General features: G+C 43.3%; 1 protein-coding gene across 3 annotated transcripts in view; it reads right to left on the bottom strand.

Moving 5' to 3' along the window:
• Positions 1–21,121, bottom strand: part of LOC126336364 (dehydrogenase/reductase SDR family member 11-like) — a 477,124-nt gene that overhangs the window by 321,803 nt on the left and 134,200 nt on the right. The window contains exon 1 of one of the 3 annotated variants that reach the window (XM_049999968.1): positions 14,453–14,668. The exons of 1 other annotated variant lie outside the window; for it this stretch is intronic. In XM_049999968.1, the coding sequence (XP_049855925.1) occupies positions 14,453–14,590 (138 nt within the window). In that variant the 5' untranslated portion in view covers positions 14,591–14,668. Of the gene's footprint in view, positions 1–14,452; positions 14,669–21,121 lie in introns of those variants that run through there. One more of the 3 variants, XM_049999965.1, reaches the window with a different exon arrangement.

Genomic DNA, 21,121 nt, shown 5'->3' with positions numbered 1-21,121 from the left:
TGTATACAGAAGCACCCTTGGTAGGAGCACAGGTCAGTCTGGCCGCGGCGAGCGTCTGAAGTGGTAAGATCTCCGGCTAAGCGCGTGTCTGCTAAGTTCGCAGGACAATGGATTTCTTAAGTTCAGCCTAACTGAAAATTTAATCAGCTTTATTTCAGGTTTAGCTCTAAAATATCTAATGTTATCTTAAATTGCAACGCAGTGTATTTCGAGTGTGAACTTCAGAATATTTTCCAGTAGTTGCTACGTCACTACTTTGTGAGTAAAGTGGAACCACGTGTTGATCAGTAACTCTAACTAAGATCATCAATCGTAAATGCGAATGTGCGTGAGATTATAACGTCTCGCCTTAACAATATTTTTCAATATAGCAACTTTTCATTATGTTCAACCGACGTGGGGTGTACTTTGTGAGACCAGTACCACGTGCTTATACAACTGTTTGATCCATCAGGTTAATAGTATGACGATAGTAACCAGTTCGAGGTTTTTCTTTTGTAAATTGCTTTTCGATCTAATTTGTTTTAATTATCAAAATTATTGTTGAGTTACACTATTTGAGTAAACCAAGTGGACCACGTGAAGCATGCGGTGTAATCATCAAATTAGCCCTCAGCTATTCTTTTCGGGAAGATTTCACAGAGAGTTAGTATGAATTTAGTATACCAGTGTGTGGTAATTACATGACGGACAGGATTGCGCTACGAACGTAACTTCTTTGGGTGAAAATTGAATCGGTTGGTTGTGGTTAATTTCCTCTCGCATACGTTTCAACGTTCTTCGTGTGTTAATTTATGAATGCAGTGTCGTATGCAGTCTCCCAATCTTGGCTCCGTTCAAAAATTGTTCAAATGGCTCTGAGCACTATGGGACATAACATCTGTGGTCATCAGTCCCCTAGAACTTAGAACTACTTAAACCTAACTAACTTAAGGACATCACACACATCCATGCCCGAGGCAGGATTCGAACCTCTGACCATAGTGGTCACGTGGTTCCAGACTGATGCGCCTAGCCCACACCGGCCGGCCTTGGCTCCGTATTTGATGTGTTCCGTAAGAATACAAACTCACATTTTCACAATCCTAAATAAGGCACCAGCTTAGTTATGACTCAAGTTTAAAAGTTTAATATGCTGAAATTTCAATGATCAATTTTAAAAAAAATTTCCAGATCACATGATCACACTGACAGAACCACAGACACATAGACACAGGCAACAGAGCATGCACAATGTCGGCACTAGTACAGTGTATGTCCAACTTTCGCAGCAATGCAGGCTGCTATTCTCCCATGGAGACGATCGTAGAGATGCTGCATGTAGTCCTGTGGAACGGCTTGCCATGCCATTTCCACTTGGCGCCTCAGTTGGACCAGCGTTCGTGCTGGACGTGCAGACCGCGTGAGACGACGCTTCATCCAGTCCCAAACATGCTCAATGGGGGACAGATCCGGAGATCTTGCTGGCCAGGGTAGTTGACTTACACCTTCTAGAGCACGTTGGGTGGCACGGGATACATGCGGACGTGCATTGTCCTGTTGGAACAGCAAGTTCCCTTGCCGGTCTAGGAATGGTAGAACGATGGATTCGATGACGGTTTGGATGTACCGTGCACTATTCAGTGTCCCCTCGACGATCACCAGAGGTGTACGGCCAGTGTAGGAGATCGGTCCCAACACCATGATGCCGGGTGTTGGCCCTGTGTGCCTCGGTCGTATGCAGTCCTGATTGTGGCGCTCACCTGCACGGCGCCAAACACGCATACGACCATAATTGGCACCAAGGCAGAAGCGACTCTCATCGCTGAAGACGACACGTCTCCATTCGTCCCTCCATTCACGCATGTCGCGACACCACTGGAGGAGGTCTGCACGATGTTGGGGCGTGAGCGGAATACGGCTTAACGGTGTGCGGGACCGTAGCCCAGCTTCATGGAGACGGTTGCGAATGGTCCTCGCCGATACCCCAGGAGCAACAGTGTCCCTAATTTGCTGAGAAGTGGCGGTGCGGTCCCCTACGGCACTGCGTAGGATCATACGGTCTTGGCGTGCATCCGTGCGTCTCTGCGGTCCGGTCCCAGGTCGATGGGCACGTGCACCTTCCGCCGACCACTGGCGACAACATCGATGTACTGTGGAGAAAATGGTTCAAATGGCTCTGAGCACTATGGGACTCAACCGCTGTGGTCATTAGTCCCCTAGAACTTAGAACTACTTAAACCTAACTAACCTAAGGACATCACACACATCCATGCCCGAGGCAGGATTCGAACCTGCGACCGTAGCAGTCGCACGGCTCCGGACTCCGCGCCTAGAACCGCGAGACCACCGCGGCCGGCTACTGTGGAGACCTCACGCCCCACGTGTTGAGCAATTCGGCGGTACGTCCACCCGGCCTCCCGCATGTCCACTATACGCCTTCGCTCAAAGTCCGTCAAGTGCACATACGGTTCACGTCCACGCTGTCGCGGCATGCTACCAGTGTTAAAGACTGCGATGGAGCTCCGTATGGCACGGCAAACTGGCTGACACTGACGGCGGCGGTGCACAAATGCTGCGCAGCTAGCGCCATTCAACGGCGAACACCGCGGTTCCTGGCGTGTCCGCTGTGCCGTGCGTGTGATCATTGCTTGTACAGCGCTCTCGCAGTGTCTGGAGCAAGTATGGTGGGTCTGACACACCGGTGTCAATGTGTTCTTTTTTCCATTTCCAGGAATACCGGTTCGTATGATTAGTAAAAGATTTTAATTAATGTTAGTCTGGTTGGGTATTTGGTAAGCTAGACTGGATACCTGGTGAAACAGTTGCGCAGTAATGCAAGGTTAACTTCCTCAGATACCTCACAGCTTTTATCCCACTTTTATGGTCATGAATAGCAGCACCGCTTACACAACAAAGTAATGCAACAATATTACAACATAACTTTAACGTACCAGTCGTTTATCATCAATTGAAGCTTAAGATTCATCAGTTAAAAACTTTATGTCAACGTGGAAACCGACGGTCATAATGCTAGAACCGTATTGTCAGGCCAGATTGTCTGCACTTTTAGAGGGCGTTCGAGCACCGATATGTGCGCCGGGGTCTACGACTTCGCTTACATGGAAGCCACTGGTCAAGTAAAGAATTTCGCATGTACGTATACAGGAACCTGAAATTACGAAATGGCCCACAATCCGGTTCATACACAATTTTTACATGCAATTTACTGTATAATATTACAAAATAAAATTGTCTGCATTTCTCACAAATAATCGTAAAAGCAAAATTTATGGAAATCCTTTATAAAAAGGCTTATATATCAGGCGATAACTCGTTTCTGTAATTTACAAATATATATTTCAAGGTAAGACCTGCACATATGTATCAAGTTGATACATAAAATGTCATCTATTGCTTACTTTACGAAGTGGAGTACATTGCTCTGCTCACGTCGGTTCGCAGTAATTAGTTTATTATTTCATGAAAACTTTTCTAGTGAAACAACAACGGGCCTTCAAAAGACGTTGAATTAAATCATATATTCCAGAAGTAGCTCAGGAAGGTAATTGTCTTATTCGTTTCGATCGAGAAACAATACATCAAATGAAACTTCCTGGCTGATTAAAACCATGTGCTGAAACGAATCTCGAACTCGGGACCTTTGCCTTTCGCGGCAAGTGCTCTACCACCTGAGCTACCGATGCACGACTCAGGCCCCGTCCTCACAGCTTTACTTCTGCCATTCTCGAATACATCAAATATTCCAAAAAACCATTTCCCGCTATTTGCCGTTTATTCATTAATCAAACAATTGCGATTTGAATGGTTATTATTGTAAATTTCTAACTTCTCTCGTAATATAAATTATTGCTCATATTATGGAGTTCCTATACATTAAGTGAACTTTACATGTCTATTAGCTTATCTTCAGGGTCTGGTAGATGTGCTTCCATGGAACTGTTGTTGCTTGTGTAATCATACCCCTAAATCGTTTTCTAGTATTTCCACCCATCTGCCCGATATAGTAGCAGCTGTATGACCCGCATTTATTCTTATACTTTCCCGCATTACGAAATTTATTTAAGGGGAGGGGGGGCTCTAAACTATGGCGCAGAAGTTTGCCAAACTTTCTATTTGTCCAAAAACCTCCCTGTATGTAATCTCTACTGAATGCATTTGCAAAGTTTTGAGACAACGTGACATAAATGGCAGAGATATATATTTCGTATTAACACGAAAAAAAGGATTTTTTGTTTTCTATTTTCCTAAACACTTTTTCAGCCATCTTCTCTTGTAGCCATTTCCCTTGCCTATCTAAATAATGGTGTCAGTTTCTCTATTCTTATATTTCTCATCTAACTGAAACTTATTGATAAGAAGTACCATACGTCGAGAAGCTTCATGACAGCTATAACACGGCTGAAACTTAACCATTGGTAGTTCAACAAACACATCTATCGGCGCAGTTTAAACGCCACCCATCTATCTGTTTGCAAAGAGGAAGAGGATCCAAACCATACATTTGTACACTGTCCTCGGAGCAAGTGTCACATAAACGTACTTGCAAGTAATCTTCGGGCTATGGTCATCAGTTGCTGAGCAGCCTCCAAACCTTGTTAGAATCCAGTGATACAGCAACCTATAAAATACTGCACTAATTCGTCAAGAGCACCAATATCACGATATAGCTCCACACGCTGCTAATCTAATGCTCTTGGTATTTGAAAGTCTACGGGAAGACGAAGCACAATTAACTGACCATATTCCCACGTGCTACTCAGGGGGATATGGAACGCTGAGCCTATAAATTAATGTCACTCCTGTATTCATGTGTCTCAATACTGGTGTATCTATCTGTACGTATGACAGTAATGTGCAAATGTCGCTCTTGTGTCCTGTTCTCATTTTCTGTCTAGACGGGACTTACAGACCTGCACAAATATTCAGTTCTCTATCGCAACTTTTGAAACAATTCATGCAGGACATATAATGCAGTATGTAAAGGGGGACGAAAATCTAATAGTCATGGGCGACTGGAATGCAGTTGTAGGGGAAGGAGTAGAAGAAAAGGTTGCAGGAGAATATGGGCTTGGGACAAGGAATGAAAGAGGAGAAAAACTAATTGAGTTCTGTAACAAGTTTCAGCTAGTAATAGCGAATACCCTGTTGAAGAATCGCAAGAGGAGGAGGTATACTTGGAAAAGGCCGGGAGATACGGGAAGATTTCAATTAGATTACATCATGGTCAGACAGAGATTCCGAAATCAGATACTGAATTGTAAGGCGTACCCAGGAGCAGATATAGACTCAGATCACAATATAGTAGTGACGAAGAGTAGGCTGAAGTTCAAGAAATTAGTCAGGATGAATCAATACGCAAAGAAGTGGGATACGGAAGTTCTAAGGAATGATGAGATACGTTTGAAGTTCTCTAATGCTATAGATACAGCAATAAGGAATAGCGCAGTAGGCAGCACAGTTGAAGGGGAATGGACATCTCTAAAAAGGGCCATCACAGAAGTTGGGAAGGAAAACATAGGTAAAAAGAAGGTAGCTGCGATGAAACCATGGGTAACAGAAGAAATACTTTAGTTGATGTTCTGGGAATATCAGGAATACAGAAATACAAGTCGCTGAGGAATGAAATAAATAGGAAATGCAGCGAGGCTAAGACGAAATGGCTGCAGGAAAAATGTGAAGACATCGAAAAAGATATGATTGTCGGAAGGACAGACTCAGCATACAGGAAAGTCAAAACAAACTTTGGTGACATTAAAAGAAGCGGTGGTAACATTAACAGTGCAACAGGAATCCCACTATTAAATGCAGAGGAGAGAGCAGATAGGTTGAAAGAATACATTGAAAGCCTCTATGAGGGTGAAGATCTGTCTGATGTGATAGAAGAAGAAACAGGAGTCGATTTAGAGTAGACAGGGGATCCAGTATTAGAATCGGAATTTAAAAGAGCTTTGGAGGACTTACGGTCAAATAAGGCAGAAGGGATAGATAACATTCCATCAGAATTTCTAAAACCATTAGGGGAAGTGGCAACAAAACGACTATTCCGTTGGTGTGTAGAATATGTGAGTCTGGCGACATACCATCTGACTTTCGGAAAAGCATCATCCTCACAATTCCGAAGACGGCAAGAGCTGACAAGTGCGAGAATTATCGCACAATCAGCTTAACAGCTCATGCATCGAAGCTGCTTGCAAGAATAATATACAGAAGAATGGAAAAGAAAATTGAGAATGCGCTAGGTGACGATCAGTTCGGCTTTAGGAAAAGTAAAGGCACGAGAGGGGCAATTCTGACGTTACGGCTAATAATGGAAGCAAGGCTAAAGAAAAATAAAGACACGTTCATAGGATTTGTCGACCAGGAAAAAGCGTCCGACAATATAAAATGGTGCAAGCTGTTCGAGATTCTGAAAAAAGTAGGGGTAAGCTATAGGGAGAGACGGGTCATATACAATATGTACAACAACCAAGAGGGAATAATAAGAGTGGACGATCAAGAACGAAGTGCTCGTATTAAGAAGGGAGTAAGACAAGGCTATAGCCTTTCGCCTCTACTCTTCAATCTGTACATCGAGGAAGCAATGATGGAAATAAAAGAAAGGTTCAGGAGTGGAATTAAAATAGAAGGTGAAAGGATATCAATGATACGATTCGCTGATGACATTGCTATCCTAAGTGAAAGTGAAGAAGAATTAAATGATCTGCTGAACGGAATGCACAGTCTAATGAGTGCACATTATGGTTTGAGAGTAAATCTGAGAAAGACGGAGGTAATGAGCAGTAGTAGAAATGAGATCAGCGAGAAACTTATCAGGATTGATGGTCACGAAGTCCATGAAGTTAAGGAATTCTGCTACCTAGGCAGTAAAATAAACATTGATGGACAGAGCAAGGAGGACATCAAAAGCAGACTCGCTATAGCAAAATAGGCATTTCTGGCCAAGAGAAGTCTACTAATATCAAATACCGACCTTAATTTGAGGAAGAAATTTCTGTGGATGTACGTTTGGAGTACAGCATTGTATGGTAGTGAAACATGGACTGTGGGAAAACCGGAAAAGAAGAGAATCGAAGCATTTGAGATGTGGTGCTATAGACGAACGTTGAAAATTAGGTGGACTGATAAGGTAAGGAATGAGGAGGTTCTACGCAGAATTGGAGAGGAAAGGAATATGTGGAAAACACTGATAAGGAGAAGGGAGAGGCTGATAGGACATCTGCTAAGACATGAAGGAATGACTTCCATGGTATTAGAGGGAGCTGTAGAGGGCAAAAACTGTAGAGGAAGACAGAGATTGGAATACATCAAGCAAATAATGGAGGATGTAGGTTGCAAGTGCTACTCTGAGATGAAGAGGTTAGTACAGTAAAGGAATTCGTGGCGGGCCGCATCAAACCAGTCAGTAGACTGATGACAAAAAAAAAGTTTTGAGCTGTTGGCTGTCAGCGGCGCGTAGCGTTCCGCAGTTGGAGGTGAGCCGCCAGCAGTGGTGGATGTGGGGAGAGAGATGGCGGAGTTTTGAAATTTGTAAGACTGGATGTCATGAACTGCTTTATACATTATGACTTTTGAACATTACTGAGGCAAATACAGTGTTTGTTCTGTATCAAAATCTTTCATTCGCTAACTATTCCTATCAGTAGTTAGTGCCTTCAGTAGTTTGAATCTTTTATTTAGCTAGCAGTAGTGGCGCTCGCTGTATTGCAGTAGTTCGAGTAACGAAGATTTTTGTGAGGTAAGTGATTTGTGAAATGTATAGGTTAATGTTAGTAAGGACCATTCTTTTGGAAGTATTAGTGAAAGTCAGATTGCGTTGCGCTAAAAACTATTGTGTCAGTTTAAGCACAGTCTTGTATAATTTTTCCAAGGGGACGTTTCATATGTCGAGCCTTAGCGGAGGATACCTCACTGGTGTCTTCTGATTTTTTCTTGTAGTTTGTGTAATTAGTGTACATTTTATTTGTTGCTAGCGTGTAATTGTAGAGATAATCTCCTTTGTAGTTGTAGTCTTTCATTTTGTACAGTAAAACAGATGTGGCATGCATGTTGATTAGCACCAAGTATTTCGCAGCTGCGCTTGCAATTAACTAGATATTATTGTCAGTGCTATTTTAATGTCTTCTCTTATTTTTGCTCTTCAAATTGTGTTTTTCTGTGTTGTCGTGTGAAATATTGTAACAATAATGGCGTGTGAAAAACGGAATACTAGGCTCCAAAGTAAACTGAGAAATGACAGTGAAGACGAAAGCAGTGTGTTAGCGCCACCATGTAATGAATTAACTAATGTTCAAAGTAGTAATTTGGTAACTGTGCATAGGGAAATGGAGCGGGCTGCAAATAATGGTGTAGGCAGTGAAACAATTAGTGAACAGAGAAGCATTATCGATCGATCGGTCGGCAACAGCTCGCCTCAGGAACACGAAATGACAGGACACAATCTTGCAAATACTGTACATTCAGGTTTTGCGTCCTCTCCGTTTTCTCAAATAAGTCAAGGCACATTTTCTGCTTGTCAAAATGTGAATGTTGCCGATGCAAATGCATTGCCGAAAAGCATAGATGAACAGATTCCAGACACTAATACATTACTATTGCAATTAATGCAACAAATGAAATAAAATCAGAGACAACCACAGCAACAGTTAGACACAATGGAACAGAATCTTCAAAAGTTAGACACAATGGAACAACACCAGAGACAAACACTGCAACAGTTAGACACAGTGGAACAAAATTTTAGGAAGTTAGACACTACACTTGAACAAACAAGGGAAGATTTAACTACTGAGTTACATAACATTGAATCGAAATGCCAAAAAGTCTGTAAAGATGTAAAAACACAAATTTGTGAGCATTTTCAACCTATTTTTTCGCGGCATGAAAATGCATTACAGAATCACGAAGCATCCATAAAAGATCTGCAAACTATTGTTCGTGAAAATCACGACACCTTGCAAGCTAAAATGGACTCAGATGCATCCACTGATTCGGTTACGCAACTTGCAAAAACTCACGAAAACTTAAAGGGCACAATAGATTCGATTTCAACACAAATGGACACTGAAACTTGGTTCAGAAAAACACACTGAGGAAATGTGTTCACTATCGGAGAAAGTAGCCGAACTTTCGGATCAGTTCACTAACTTATCTACAAAGGTAGATGATGATCTGAATGACACAAGACACGTAGCCTTCACTGACACAGAAGAGTATGAACAAATTAGAAAATTCAAACAAAATCAAAATCAAATCAATACACAGTACAAAAGAGAAATCCGGGAAGTACAAGATCAGTTGACGCAGGTAATACAAAAATTACATATTTCTGAGGACACTTGCGCTCCAACACGGGATGAGGGACTTAGAAATACGGAAAGCCACAAAATAATAACACAGGGCATTTCGGAAATTTTGAAAGAAATTGGCAAGGTGAACCGAATTTTGAGATGGAACCGCCGACACGACGTAACAATGACCGATATGCGACTCGCCGACACGATGATTTTGAACCAGCTGTATGAATGCGATCGGTCATTCACGATTGTCACACTGAAGGAGAATTTTATCATGCATTCCTCTCAGCGTATCGGTCTCAAGCTACACAAGACCGAGTAAAACATAGCATCATAATGATGAAACATTTCGAACAATCTGAATTTTCCAGTCTTGTGAAATATTTTGAAGACATGTTGCACAAGAATCAGTACCTGTCAAACCCATATAGCCCCTCAGAACTCACCCACATTTGCTTAATCAAATTACCAGAACATTTACGACATATTATTTTGGCAGGACGTTGCAAAGACGACATTGAAGCTTTTCAGGGACTGTTACAAGAACTGGAAATTGACACTGACAATCGCGGAACGCGAAAACAGGAGCACAACAATTACAGGTCAGATCTGTCACAATTCCGCGATGAGAAATAATACACGACAAGGCTATTCTTACAACGTAAATCGTGACCAAAACAGACACCACTCTTATGAGAACCGTTGGCAGAGTAGTAATGATTACAGGGAAAGGTCGCCTCTCCGCGGTAGTGACTATCACAGAGACAATCAGAGAAACAGACAATATGGAAACTAAAATAATTATTATCAAGGGAGACAGAATAACTTCAGACGCAACGGTCCAGCGCGCAGTTACGATTCAGGGAGAAATTCTCCACCACGTGACCGACAAGAAAGAAACTATGGAATCTACCGACATGACGACAGACGATATGATCGTAACGACAGACCTGAATTGCATCAGAACTGGCTGGATTCAAACAGAGCAGGGCCCTCTCGACAAGGTGAATTTGTAGAAGTTAGGTCTCCAAATCCCAATAACGACGCGCGCCAACAAAGAGACAATAGGCAATGACTCATACCGCTGGAAGCCACAAAACGTACGTATGAAACTGACGATGCAGCTGCTGTAGCTAGTAATTACCTAAAAATGGAAGACATTAGGGACATCTTAGTCCAGGAACACGACGTAAAACAAAACAACATTGCATATCCTGTGATTCACATTACTGTAAATGACGTAAAATTTACGGCAGTACTTGACTCTCGCAGTCCCATTTCAGTAATTAGTGAAACAGCTTATAGCAAATGCAACAAATCTAACGATTGCCCCACACTTCCGTTACGTAAGATTAAATTACAAGTTGCAATCGTTGAAAAAAAGAGTAGATGTATGCCAACAAACCAACTTAGAATTCTTTTGTCAAAGCCACAGCTTCTCTATGAACTTTCTTATTGTTCCATTATTGTCGACGGAAATTATACTGCGAGTAGACTTTTTGAATGAATACAAAGCAATTTTAAACTTTCACGATGCTGAAATAAGTTTAGAGAAAGAAGGCAAGTCAATACCTTTGAAATTTGAAGATTGGCTCTCAAACCATGACGAGGAAATTAATCGGCTTTACCTTCTGTTAGACAACAGTTCGGAATTTTCTACTGAACTAGACACTAACAATCACTCTGCAAGTACTGACAGGGATGATATCGACGGCGTATTTGATACTAATGAGTTAATTCAGAATAAAATTCAAACAATTGAGAATTGTAATGACACTGATAGGCAGGACCTTCTTGAGATTTTACAAGCACATTCCACAGTTTTTACTCACAAAACAGGAACAATCAAGGGCCTGCAATACCAATTTCGTGTTCGTGAGCATACTAAATTTTGTGTTAGACCATACATAACTCCAGCACATTATAGGGACCGAGTTAGAACAGAAATACAATCTATGCTTGACGAGGGCATTATTGAGCCTGCAGTAAGCTCATACAACAATCCATTACATGTTGTTGACAAGAAAAATGGATCGATCAGGCTTGTCTTAGATTCGAGACAAATCAATACTACTATTATTCCTGAAACAGGTAGGCCGCAAACGTTGGAACAACTTCTTCAAAATTTTAATGGTGTAAAAGTGTTGTCTTCTATTGATCTCAGATCCAGCTTTTATCAGATCGAACGTCATCCAGAATGTAGAAAATGCACAGCTTTCCTTTGTTTCGGCGTTTGTTATCAGTGTCGGAAACTACCTTTTGGTTTGAACATTTCTTCGGCAGTATTCATTCGCGGGCTAAATTCCATATTACCTGAGGTCTTAAAACGTCACATAACCTTATATGTGGACGATATTCTGATAGCAGAAGCCTCATGGGAACAACATAATCGCATCCTCAACAGCGTGTTACATATTTTTGCAGAATCTGGAATTACAGTTAACTTGGAAAAGTCTGAATTCGGTAGGACAAAGGTGAAGTTTTTGGGACATATTATTTCTTCTGAAGGCATTCAGCCGGCTCCTGAAAAGTTAGAAGCAATCAGAGCCATTCCAGTTCCATCCACAAAAAAAAAAAACAAGTCCCCTGTTTTCTAGGTCTCGTAAATTTTTACCGTCGTTTTCTGAATATGCAAATTCTAGTTACACCAAAACTTTGTTCTCTCACTGGAAAAAATACTATTTGGAACTCGGAAGAACAAGCACAGTTGGAATTCAATTCTTTGAAAGAATCGCTACTTAACACGCCAATACTAGCTCATCCAGATCTATCACAAAATTTCTGCCTTAGCACGGATTCTTCTAAAGTCGGTCTTGGTGCCCATTTATTTCAAGAAGCCACAGAAAATGACACTACTGTTCAGAAAACCATTGCTTTTTCTAGCCGAGTGCTAACAAAATCTGAAAAAAATTATTCCGTTATTGAATTAGAAGCTTTAGCTATCGTTTGGGATTTAACAAATTCCGTTTCTTTCTTTCTGGTAAGCACGTAAAAGTATGCAGTGATCATCGTGCATTACAATTTCTTATGTCTTCAAAATTAAATCATGATAGGTGAAAACGTTGGGCATTGTTTCTGCAAGAATTCCACTTCACAATAGTCTACATTCCCGGCAAGGAGAACACTGTTGCTGACGCACTGTCACGCGCACCGGTCAGAGCCATTCTTTTGTAGGGATTACTGAAAGTCAGCTTGCGTTGCGCTAAAAAAATATTGTGTGTCAGTTTAAGCACAGTCTTGTATAATTTTTCCAAGGGGACGTTTCAACTCTAAATACAGATAAATGTAAATTAATGCAAAAAATGGCTCTGAGCACTATGGGACTTAACTTCCGAGGTCATCAGTCCCCCAGAACTTAGAACTACTTAAACCTAACTAACCTAAGGACATCACAAACATCAATGCCCGAGGCAGGATTCGAACCTGCGACAGTAGGGGTCGCGCGGTTTCTAGACTGTAGCGCCTAGAACCGCTCGGCCACCCCAGCCAGCAAATTAATTCAGACGAATAAGAAAAAGAATCCCGTAACGTTTGAATACTCCAGTAGTAGTGAAGCGCTTGACACAGTCACGTCGATTAAGTATTTGGGCGTAAAATTGCAGAGCGATATTAAGTGGGACAAGCATGTAATTACAGTTGTGGGGAAGGCGGATAGTCGTCTTCGGTTTATTGGTAGAATTTTGGAACGATGTGGTTCATCTGTAAAGGAGACTGCTTATAAAACACTAATACGACCTGTTCTTGAGTACTGCTCGAGCGTTTGGGATCCCTATTAGGTCCTATTGAGGGAGGACATAGAAGCAATTCAGAGGCGCGCTGCTAGATTTGTTAGTGGGAGGTTTGATCATCAGGCTAGTGTTATGGAAATGTTTCAGAAACTCTGGTGGGAGTCTCTGGAGGAAAGGAGGCGTTCTTTTCGTGAATCGCTACTGAGGAAATTAAGAGAACCAGCATTTAAGGCTGACTGCAGTACAATGTTACTGCCGCCTACTTATATTTCGCGGAAAGACCACAAAGATAAGATAAGAGAGATTAGGGCTCGTACAGAGGCATATAGGCAGTCATTTTTCCCTCGTTCTGTTTGGGAGTTGAACAGGGAGAGAAGTTGCTAGTTGTGGTACGAGGTACTCCTCCGCCACGCACCGTATGGTGGATTGCGGAGTATGTAAGTAGATGTAGATGTAGATGTACAAGTGGTAGTGTCCCGAAAAACTTAGATTTGGTGCTAAGGCTTGACGAAAATTCTCAATTCTCCACACTTATATGTTTAAGGAAGAAATCTTCCGTTTTTATTTTCTGCTGTAATCTTTTTCACATTAGGTCACCCCTTAAATATGAATGGCACCATAATCGTTGTCCGTGTCATAGGTCCTAATAGTGACTGATTTAAAATTAGGATAATGGCTTGGAGATCTGTATACTCCACAGGAAATGACTAAATCATGTATAAATCTTACCGGCAGCGTGGCACTACTGGAAAACGCGCACCTTACGAGCGTTGTAACCGTGATACCTCTTTGTTGTACTTACCTTTGAAAAGCCGCTTTTCGTCATTCGATTTAGTTCGATCTTCATTCCTAGCAGCAACAATTAGTCACCATTGACAGTACCAACAAAAAAAAAAAAAACGAATGGAAATTAAGCAAATCAATCGCGGTTTGATGTTGGCAACACGAGAGTCACTTTGCAGAAAAGAAAGTGAAATGCGGTACCTTTACTGTACAAATTCTGCATTTCATCCACTCGCTAAATGCTTTTATTGCACTTGTACTGGCAATCACATCGGTGTTTGTCCCAGTCATGCATCTGATACTACTGTTAACGACCGTAGGTATCTTCTTGTTAAATATTACCAATTAGCAATGGCCTCAGGATAGTGGGTCAAAAATGGTTTAAATGGCTCTGAGCACTATGGGACTTAACATCGGAGGGCATCAGTCCCCTAGACTTAGAACTAATTAAACCTAACTAACCTAAGGATATCACACACATCCATGCCCGCAGCAGGATTCGAACCTGCGACCGTAGAAGCAGCGCGGTTTCGGACTGAAGCGCCTAGAACCGCTCGGCCACTCAGTATAGTGCCTTGAGCATTTGAACGCTACCTTGACAAGATCTACTATCCCAAATACAGTGCAGTGCTGAAGAGTTCTTACCTTAATCTTTTCGACCCTCCTGGCCATTCCCACGACGATGAGTCCATGCTTCAGCAGCGCCTGCACTATGGCAGCACCGATGCCTGCGCTGGCGCCAGTAACCAGTGCTACGCGTCCCTTGTATTTCTCGATGCCCATCGCTGCGTGAGCTAACTTACTGGATCGGCTGTGATGCCAGCTAGACGAGTCCACGGAATCTGCGAACCTCCTTGCGAGTACCGGCGATTTGGTGATTTAACGATAAGCGTATTACGCCACGCGTAACGGTCAATGGTCCCTTTATCTCTGGAATTCTGTGTAGCCCGGCAAAACAACCTTGTACTCTGTACACTCTAAAACAGATTTGCGTCAGGCGAAGTTCTTATCCTACGTCGTTGCACAATAGTTGAGTGACAACCCGCTAATTGTCTTATTTGACATATCGTCGTGTTACGTGGCTTAGAAGGAGATGTAGAAAGATTTTAGATAAGTAACGAAATGTACGAGGGGCGTCCAACAAATAATGTAACACTTCCTTCTCGGAAAATTTCAGTTGAAAACAAGGCGGAATTTGCTGTGGGACATCGTGGAATATTGCCGCTTCAGACCAGATTCGTTAAGTTCCTATAGGTGGCGGCGCTTTACGTAGCCTCGAAAATGGCGTCTGTCAGGTAGGCGAGTTACAAGCAAAGAGTTTTCGTTGAGTTTATTTTGGTGTAATAACAGAGCATACCATATATTCATAGGGGCTTGCAGAAGGAATACGGAAACCCGGCAGTGAACAAAAGCATGGTGAGTCGTTGGGCGAAGCGTCTGTCGTCATCGCAACGAGGTCTAGCAGACCTGTCTGATCTTCCGCGTGCTGGCTGGCCCCACACAGGACTGCGACTCCTGTAATGTTGGAATGAGCGGACAGTCTCGTTCGTGGTGATCGACGGATCACAATCAAGCATCTCGCTGCTCAGCTGTACGCGTCTGTTGGTAGTGCTGACATACTGTCACCAGCTGGGGTATGCAAAAAGATGTGTGCCCAATGGCTACCTCGCCCCTTAACAGAAGACTGTAAAGAGCAACGGAGGAGCATCAGTGTGGGATTGCTCGTGCTTCAGGAGGCTCATCGTGACAATTTTTGTCGAACATTGTCCAGGGCATGAGTTCATCACTCCGAACCGGAAACAAAACGATACCACCTCTCCTCCGAAGAAAATGTTCAAAGTCGGAACCTCAAATGGTAAAGTCGTAGCGACGGTCTTCTGAGACTCTGGCTGAGATATTCTGTTTGACGTTCTCCCTCGTGGAGCAACGGTCAACTCCGAAACGTATTGTGTTACCCTCAGGAAACTGAAGAAGCGGTTTCAGCGTTTCCATCGCAACAAAAATTTAACCTAACTCTCATCTCCATGACAACGAAAGGTCTCACACAAGTCTGCGCAGTCGAGAGGAACTCACAAAATCTCATTGGACTGTTGCTCCTCACCCACCCTACAGCCCGGATCTCGTACCTCCAAAATTCTATCTCCCTGGCCCAATGAAAGATGAACTCCGTGGGAAGCAGCAAGTGGATGATGGGGAGGTTACATGTGCAGCAACACTTGACCCCGACGTCGACAACCAGAGTGGTATCACGCGGGTGAACAGTCCTCCCAGTAAGGTGGCGTAAGGCCGTCGCATTGAACGGCGATACTGTTGAAAAATAGGCTTCTGTAGCCATGAGACTAAGGAGTAATATGGGATACTGGAATCCTCAATAAAAATGTGGGTCCTGCCCACTCGGCTCGTATAGTGTGCCTATAGGATGGTGCGTTCTCGGAATGCTATAAAACAATTCAAGCAAATCACTTTAATAGTTTTTATTACAATGAAGAAGGCAGACAGATGGTTTAGATCAGGGGTCTCCAAACTATGACCAGCGGGCCGAAACCGGCCCGCGAGGGCGGGCAAATAGGCCCGCGTTAGCTGACTGGACATCCCCGGTATCCCGCACGCCAAATATTTGAGGTGGCACCTATACTGCCAACAATTGAGTTTCGAGGCCTATCGCTACCAATACACCGTGACATTGTCGCAGCCCTATCTTTGCAAAGCGGAAGGTCATGGTTAAACTTATGGCTATCCACAATAAACAGACAGACCAATCTCCGCGGGATAGTGAAAAAAAAGAACGGTTTGGCGAAAACATTTTAAGAAAAAAAATTCTTTGCGTTTTATTCTACTCACAAGTCTTTCAAATGGACGCCACTTCGGCGACTAGCCTTAGTAATCAATTATTATGGAAGACGTTTCTTAAGCGAGGTTTCACTCTCTTTTGATTACGTTGTAAAATACATACAGAATGTGCAGTGATATACTTTTTTGTCGGTGAAATTCACCAGAATAAAATACGCGAGAATTTCGGTCAGGTACGTCCACCAATCAAAATTACGTAACTAAATAAAAATCGTAGTTCGTTTCAGTGCTAGCTATTCCCACAACCTTAGATTTTTGCGATTTCATCTTTCCTTTAGCCTTACATTACGGTGATCATGGAGTGCTAGGGTGCTTTAATCCTACTAGGTACATCTTGGCCCTAATGACTTCGTGGAGGAGTCAATGTGGCCTGTGGACTTAAAAGTTTGGAGACACCTGGTTTAGATGGCTCTAGGCACTATGGGACTTAACATCTGAGGTCATCAGTCTCCTAGACTTAGGACTACTTAAACTCAACTAACCTAAGGACATCTGACACATCCATGCCCTAGGCAGGATTCGAACCTGCGACCGTTGCAGCAGTGCGGTTCTGGGCTGAAGCGCCTAGAACCGCTCGGCCACAGCGGCTGTAGTGTCCCTTTTGCAATATTCACCATTATCGAGGTGAAACATAAATAAAAATGACTGTATGTGACTCAAAATGAATTGCAAACATCGATTTATCTGCGAAAGGTAATAACACTAACTGTAAAAATATACAATATAGATCGATAGATGCAGAAAATACATTATTTTCATTGTATGAGAATATAAGGTGTAAGTAATTAAAAGAAATATTATCTTTGTAAGAGTATAAAATATAATGCAATGCTCATTCTTCTGTCTAGTCTGTTTTGTTCTGTTCGTTCTGGTGTTAGCTGGAATAAAGTACACAAGCTATTGTTCTGCGCTAGCATTTGTTTCTGTCGTAACGTAATTGCAAATATTTAATGGTGTAAACTGTATCCTAGTAAGAATATATTAGTATAAAGAGATCTCCGTGTGTTATTTCAAGAAGCTTCGTCACATTTATGTTGTGAAAATAATATTTAATGAACATTATTTAGCATGTTTCAAGCTGCTGCGGAGCGAGTAACAGTGATCTCTGACTGTTAATAATTAGCCGCCATTACGCGGTACACTTAAAAATATTTTTCCACAGCACAGTGTCTGATAGCCGGAGCAGAAGAAATTATGTAAAAATATTCAGTGATGTTAATTGAAGGATTCCAGTGAAATTAATTTATAAAAACTTGTCTATTTTCTGTGATAGTGAACTGGAGCTGAGAAATACTAGCTATTGCATTTACAGTAATTTGTAGGGAGCCTGCTGGCGCTCGATAAAACCAGATATAATACGTAATTGGCAACCTAAGAAATTCATTTTTTTGCTTATTATATGTCTTTTGTATTTTTTTTAAAGCTGAAAGTAAAAACTGACTTCACTAAATATCAGTAACATATCACGATAAATCAAAGGACAAACAAATTTACGAGGAGAGTGTTTCCTCTAAATAGTTACATTATTTATTAAGAGATATAATACGGCCGCTTAGAAGTAGGACGACACTTAACTTTGTATTACAACAACGAGTTGCAAGCGATGGGTGACAGGAAGCAGTCAGGGTATTTCTCATTATACTATGTCCATACAAGTAATTGATACGGGACACTAATAACTGCTGTCGTAGTGCTCTCCTAGCGCCCGTCTTGTACTGTGTCCACTTAGTACTGTGTCAGAGGCTGGCAGGAGCGGCGCTTATATTCTCTTCTTGTAGAGGCAGCTCCTGTCGTGGTACGGTTCTAGTCAGCGGGCCACTGGCTGACGTCGTCTCACAGCCTTCTCTATTCTTGTGTTCTTCATCTTCGTGCAGGCACTTGTCGGTGTGCCGCAACATCCCCCCCCCCCTCTCCCCCACAGTGACGAACCGTCGTCGTGTACTCAGTGCGACCATGGCGGGAAAGGCAGGAGGGTGAGCGCCTCGCGGGACTGGAAGCTGTGGCTGCAGGGGACGTCAAGCTTCCGGTCGCACCCCGCCATCCGGCCACCGGAAACGTTTCCCAGTAACTGATCAGAAGGGTACGCATCTACCTCCTGATGCCAGGAATCAGATGAAGAACGCAGCGACTGCTGCTGTGTGCCACCATCGGTAGGACGAGAGAGGAGGCGGAGGATGAGAAGGCTCTGCCTCCATGGGCTCGTCCCTCGGTGTCGTGATGAAACCCTTTGGCTGCTGCTGTGGCCGAGCTGTGCTCAGGATCCGTGAGTCTGAGGGGAAGAGAACTGCAAGATCATCGTGCACACGACAGAGGCGAAGTTGATTTAGTTGCCGACGCAGCAAGCCATCTGGACCTGAAATAAGATACATGCAAGTGCCAAGTCGACGGACCAGCTCGCGTCGTCCCCACCGCCTGCTGACGCCATAAACCCTATAAAAGGCAATATCACGCGGCGTGAAGCGATACTTGCGGCCTTCCTTCGGCGCCGGATGCTGAGGAGGGTGGAGCAGGTGGAGCAGTGTCCGATGGCGGCAGCCGCGAAGAAATTCTGCCGGCGATGGTCCATCTCGTGGGTGTGAACGATAGGAGGCGAGAGACAGTTGCAATGCTTGATCCCTAGCGTGTGCGGAGCGAAGTTTGTCCACTTGGTGCTTGAAGGTTCTGACAAAACGTTCCTCTTCGCCGTTTGACTGTGGATGGACCGGTGCACTACTTAGAAGCTGTATGCTATTGCGTTCACAGAATGTTTCAGATTCATTTAACGTGAAATGAGATCATTTGTCTGACACTATTGCTTCAGGTAAACCTTCTAGGCATAAAATAGGCAGCCGGCCGGGGTGGCCGAGCGGTTCTAGGCGCTACAGTCTGGAGCCGCTCGACCGCTGCGGTCAGAGGTTCGAATCCTGCCTCGTTCATGGATGTGTGTGATGTCCTTAGGTTAGTTAGGTTTAAGTAGTTCTAAGTTCTAGGGGACTGATGACCTCAGAAGTTAAGTCCCATAGTCCTCAGAGCCATTTGCACCATTTTTTGTTATACGGAATAAGCAAGTGCCTAACACCAGAAGTGGCGCCCGAACAGGGACTGGACTAAAAACTAACTTGTTATTTTTATTTTTCATGCTGTCATCTGGAGGAAATCAATTTTTGAAAAGTAGCGTCCAGCGCCTAATCTATCCATGAGATCCTTGGGGCGTGGCAACGGAGAAGTATCAATCACAGTTTGTGGGTTGACTGTGGACTTAAAGTCAACAAAGAGGCGAATGCGACCTGAAGGTTTGGGGAGCAAAACCAGTGGACTTGTCCATTGACTAGCTGGTAAGGGCGCAATAAGTCCGCTATCTTGCAATTCTTTAAGTTCTGCAGCGACTTTTTGCCGTAATGGAATGGCAACGGTTCTGACGCGGCAAAATTTCGGCTGAGCCTTGTCTTTCAGAGTAATATGTGCAACAAACTTGTTAGCCTTTGCTGAATCCTCCAGAAAGGAGTTCCGCGAATTCTCTCAGCTAGCTAGCGACACTGCCGCTTGCACTGAATGCAGACACTGACATCACATTGTCCTCAATGTTAAAGGCAAACAAGTCAAAAGAATCAAGACGAAATATGTTCTAACACTCGTGTGATTCTAGCACTAAAGTCACTGTTCGCGTATGCGGTCGATTCATGGCAGGCAAAGTACATTTTCCGAGTACGGGAATGTCTTGTCCGTTATCAGTCGTCAGTTGCGTGCTAGTTTTAGGTAGGTGGGGGGAGCCTAACAGTTCATATGTGTGACGTTTGAGCAATGTGACAGAGGCACATGCGTCCAACTGAAATTTCACACGTTTCCCGCAAAGAAGCAATTGAATAAAAACTTTGACTGTCGTGTCACTGAAGAAACGGCGCGATTGACAGTTTTGCGAATTCCTGTTGCATACTTTGAATATACTGCATAATGACATGGGCTTTATGACTAAAGTTTTGAGAGTGGGCTGAATTCTTATGGTGGTGGTGGTTAGTGTTTAACGTCGGCAACGAGGTCCTTAGAGACGGAGCGCAAGCTCGGGTTAGGGAAGGATTGGGAAGGAAATCGGCCGTGCCCTTTCAAAGGAACCATCCCGGCATTTGCCTGAAACGATTTACGGAAATCACGGAAAACCTAAATCAGGATGGCCGGAGACGGGATTGAACCGTCGTCCTCCCGAATGCGAGTCCGGTGTGCTAACCACTGCGCCACCTCGCTCGGTTGAATTCTTATGTTTGTTGCGTTGCAAACGTGCTGATTGTACATGTCCTTTCCCCCTATAAGCGTAACACTGAGCTTGTCGGGAGGGGCAGTGAATAACACCGAGGTCAAAACTTAATTGTGTTCGCGGTGTGTAACCGCCGGTTTGGCGAACTGCTTACGCTGCATGGAGCTGTGGTATTGGCTTGACTAACGCAAGCCGCTGCTGAATGGGCCGATCATGAACAAGGGACTCAGCCCGAC

The sequence above is a fragment of the Schistocerca gregaria genome, chromosome 2, assembly GCF_023897955.1.
Source record: "Schistocerca gregaria isolate iqSchGreg1 chromosome 2, iqSchGreg1.2, whole genome shotgun sequence".
Classification (NCBI taxonomy): Eukaryota; Metazoa; Arthropoda; class Insecta; order Orthoptera; family Acrididae; genus Schistocerca; species Schistocerca gregaria.
The sequence above is the reverse complement of the archived record's forward strand: the minus strand, read 5'-3'. Positions and strand labels throughout refer to the sequence as shown.